At 41.3% G+C, this 3,452-nt stretch overlaps 1 protein-coding gene across 1 annotated transcript; it reads left to right on the plus strand.

Moving 5' to 3' along the window:
* The first annotated feature begins 1,374 nt into the window (after window positions 1–1,374).
* On the plus strand, window positions 1,375–2,325 carry LOC121653965 (olfactory receptor 52N5-like). The gene has a single exon (XM_042007774.1). It carries the CDS (start codon window positions 1,375–1,377, stop codon window positions 2,323–2,325), a length of 951 nt encoding a protein of 316 aa, XP_041863708.1.
* Window positions 2,326–3,452: the final 1,127 nt, after the last annotated feature.

Here is a 3,452-nt window from a genome sequence, read left to right on the forward strand (position 1 = left end):
GTGTTCCATCTGCAGAGTTTTCTGTTTAATTAAACCTTCATTCTAGCTTCATGTATCCGTGAGTCCTGCATTTGGGTCCTTCCAGCTCATCTCCTGTGTCCAGTCCATGACACAATGCTCATTTCATTCAGTTTAAATCCAAGTTGCAACAGTTTGATTTAATTTTAAATAGCATGTCCAAATAAAATCTACATGTATGGATTCAGTTTGCACGTCTGAAAATAAGAGTATGTTTTACACATACAGAATATCTGTCACACATTTTACACACCTGCTCAAGAACCAAGTAGATTTCTCTAATAATCCTTAACCAATCACAAAAAAAGCTGATCAAGGTCAGAGGAACTAATCATCGCTCCCAGTTTGAATGAATAAAAGGTTTAACCAACTCAGCAGAATGAACTAATAGAGATGCGTTTATCACCTCCAGAATGAAAGCTTTGAGTTTCAACAACCCGAGAGTCGGTCACGCTGGCCTTGGTCAGACGATTGTAGGGGGTACTAACATGAGTTTGGTTGTTCTGTTATTGGTTAGGGATTAGAGAAATATGATTGGTTAATCAGTAAGCATGTGGAATATGTGACAAATCTGTAAAACATGAAGAATTAATTCATACTTGAAGATTTAATTCATACCTGTTGTTACATTCAAATATGAAGATAGAAGTTTAGTCTCTATCCTCGCTCCACACTTTCCAAATTAAACAGTAGGGAATTCATTCAACAGAAACACCCTTGGCATTGCTGGGAAATGTATAGCAGTGGTTGCCAAGCAACAGTTAAGGTGTTAGCATGGGATGCTGCAACTGAAAGTCATCGTTACTCCAGATAAAAGCGTCCAGTGTTGGACGTACAGTGTGAGGTGAAGGGGGGTTGTTGCAGAATTTGATGCTAACAGAAGCTCACTCATTATTTCTACTCACAGAAAATGTTTCCATGTTTTCCCTGAAAGTTAATAAGAGAATATTTTTTATGCCTCCCCCAAAGCTACAGACAGATGTAGTAAAGCTGCGTCTTTCTATCTGTTTCCTCTAATGCTGCAAAAATGACTGGACATGTGTGAAGCTCAAAGCAGAAATGTGACTCTTTGACTGTTTTTCTTTTACATTAAGGCATCATTGAGGCTTCTCATGAAGGATTTTTTCTCTTATTTTAATGTTTAAATTAGAGGGTGTAATGGTTTTAGGAATTAATCGGAAATTGTTGGATATGAATGTTCCGTAATCTGATTAAAGAAAATGACTGTAGAATAAATAAACCTGATGACAGATCTGGATTAACTTAACTGTGTATATCTATAGATTAACTGTAAGAGTCTGATCGAAGCAGATTTTATCCATAAAAACATCTTCTTTATCATGTGACAGATGAAACATGGACAACTGGACGCTAAATACAGACTTGCTGATCCTGGAGGCCTTAAAGGTGACCCCTCAGTCCTCGCTCCCTGCCTTCATCCTTCTCCTGCTCATCTACGTCTTCATCATGGTGTCCAACATCGGCCTGGTGGTTGTGATCTTTACCAGCAGGAGCCTCCACCAACCCATGTATCTTCTCCTCTGCAACATGAGTATTAATGATGTTTTTGGGGCGACGGTGATTGTGCCTCATGTGCTCAGAGATCTGCTGGTGTGGAAGTCAGAGCGCTACGTTCATTACATGGCCTGTGCAGTTCAGGCTTTCTGTGTTCACCTCCATGCAAGCGTCTCTCACACTGTACTGATGATCATGGCCTTTGATCGGTATGTGGCCATCTGCAACCCGCTGCGTTATGCCGCCATCATGACCCAGAGGATGGTGACGAATCTGTCCTGGGCTGCCTGGGGATCGGCCTGTGTGCTGGTCATGATCCTGGTGGGCCTCAGCATCCGCCTGTCACGCTGCAGGAAGGTCGTCCTCAACCTGTTCTGTGACAACGCCTCCCTGTTCAGCCTCACCTGCGAGAGCATCCTCATCAACAACATCTACGGCCTCACCTATACGGTGGTGCTGCTGGGCTCCTCCATGTGCAGCGTCGCCCTCACCTACCTGAAGATAGCTGTGGTGTGTCTGAGCAGCAGAAACAAGATGCTGAACAGCAAAGCGCTGCAGACCTGCACCACCCACATGGCTGTGTATGTCATCCTGCTTGTGTCTGGCTTCATCATCGTCATCCTGCACCGTTTTCCTCAGCTGTCAGACCACAGGAAGGTGGTGTCGGTGCTGGGTCATATTGCACTGCCCGCGCTCAACGCTGTCATCTACGGCCTGCAAATTAAAGAAGTCCGGCAAAAAATGGCTGCTGTGTTCCAAAAAACTAAAATCGCTTCCATGAATGTAAAATGACTGAGAGGAGGATTAGGAGGGTCAACAATATGGTGCCTGTGTCAGAGGGAGTGACGATAACACTGGGATCTTTGACACTGTGCAGATGTGATCGCTGTCACTATAATTAGATATTTTATGAAGATGTATTCAACACTGATCCACCTCACAGTCTAAACTTGACTTCATGTGCTTGCACATCCAACAAGCTTGAGAATTTAAAGAAAAAAACTGCAGTGAACATGAACATTTCCAGACACTTTATCTAGAAACATCACAGAATCTGTCCTTGTGCTCTCTGGATGCTGTGCACCACGGTGCGTTGAGGCTTGTGTCTCATCACTGCATCATTGGTATAATTCTATATGTAAGTCCATTCTTGGTCTGCCTCCCTCTCACCTTTTTAAATATATTTCATTACAGTCCCTAAAAGCTCACACTGAATTTGTTAAAAGGCTTTTAACTCCTGAAACAGCTACTGACGTACAGGTTTTAAAGAGGATGAAGGCTGACACAGTAGGTGTCTGTAATTGCTTGTCCAGCTAACCATACACTCTCTCTTCTTTTGTTTCTGTAGGAAAATGATATTTTATGTTTTATATATTATGTTTTGATTGGTTGTTGTAATTTCATGTCTGCTGCTGTCTTGGCCAGGCCTACCTTTATAAAGATCTTGTAATCTGAATGGGACTTACTGGTTAAAATAAAGGTTAAATGCAAACTAAAATAAAATAATTTCCCATAATTCAGCTGGATCATGTTTTCCACCAGAGTCTCTGTGCCTCCATAGTTCTCTTAACGCTTTGACTCCCAACCTGACAGAATCAGAATCGTTTTTCAGTTATATTTAAACAACATTACACACTAAAAAATGTTGGGTTAAAAACAACCCAAAATGGGTTATTTTTTAACCCAACACTGGTTAAATATTGGACAGAACACATGCTGGGTTATTTTGACCCAACAAGTTGGGTTGGTTTCCCTAAACCAACAGTTGGGTTGTTCTAATAACCCAACCATAGGGTCAATTTGACTTTACTGCTGGGTTCTTTCTACCCAATCATTTGGGTTGCCAATTTCTAATCAATATAATTAAATATTATGGTCATTATATATTGATTAAATATATTGACACAAAAAATTCAATT

The sequence above is a fragment of the Melanotaenia boesemani genome, chromosome 15 (genome assembly GCF_017639745.1).
Source record: "Melanotaenia boesemani isolate fMelBoe1 chromosome 15, fMelBoe1.pri, whole genome shotgun sequence".
NCBI classification, from domain to species: Eukaryota; Metazoa; Chordata; class Actinopteri; order Atheriniformes; family Melanotaeniidae; genus Melanotaenia; species Melanotaenia boesemani.

What these genes read in the sequence shown, in the direction of transcription:
- LOC121653965 (XM_042007774.1), top strand. Translation starts at nt 1,375, where the DNA reads ATGGACAACTGGACGCTAAATACAGACTTGCTGATCCTGGAGGCCTTA.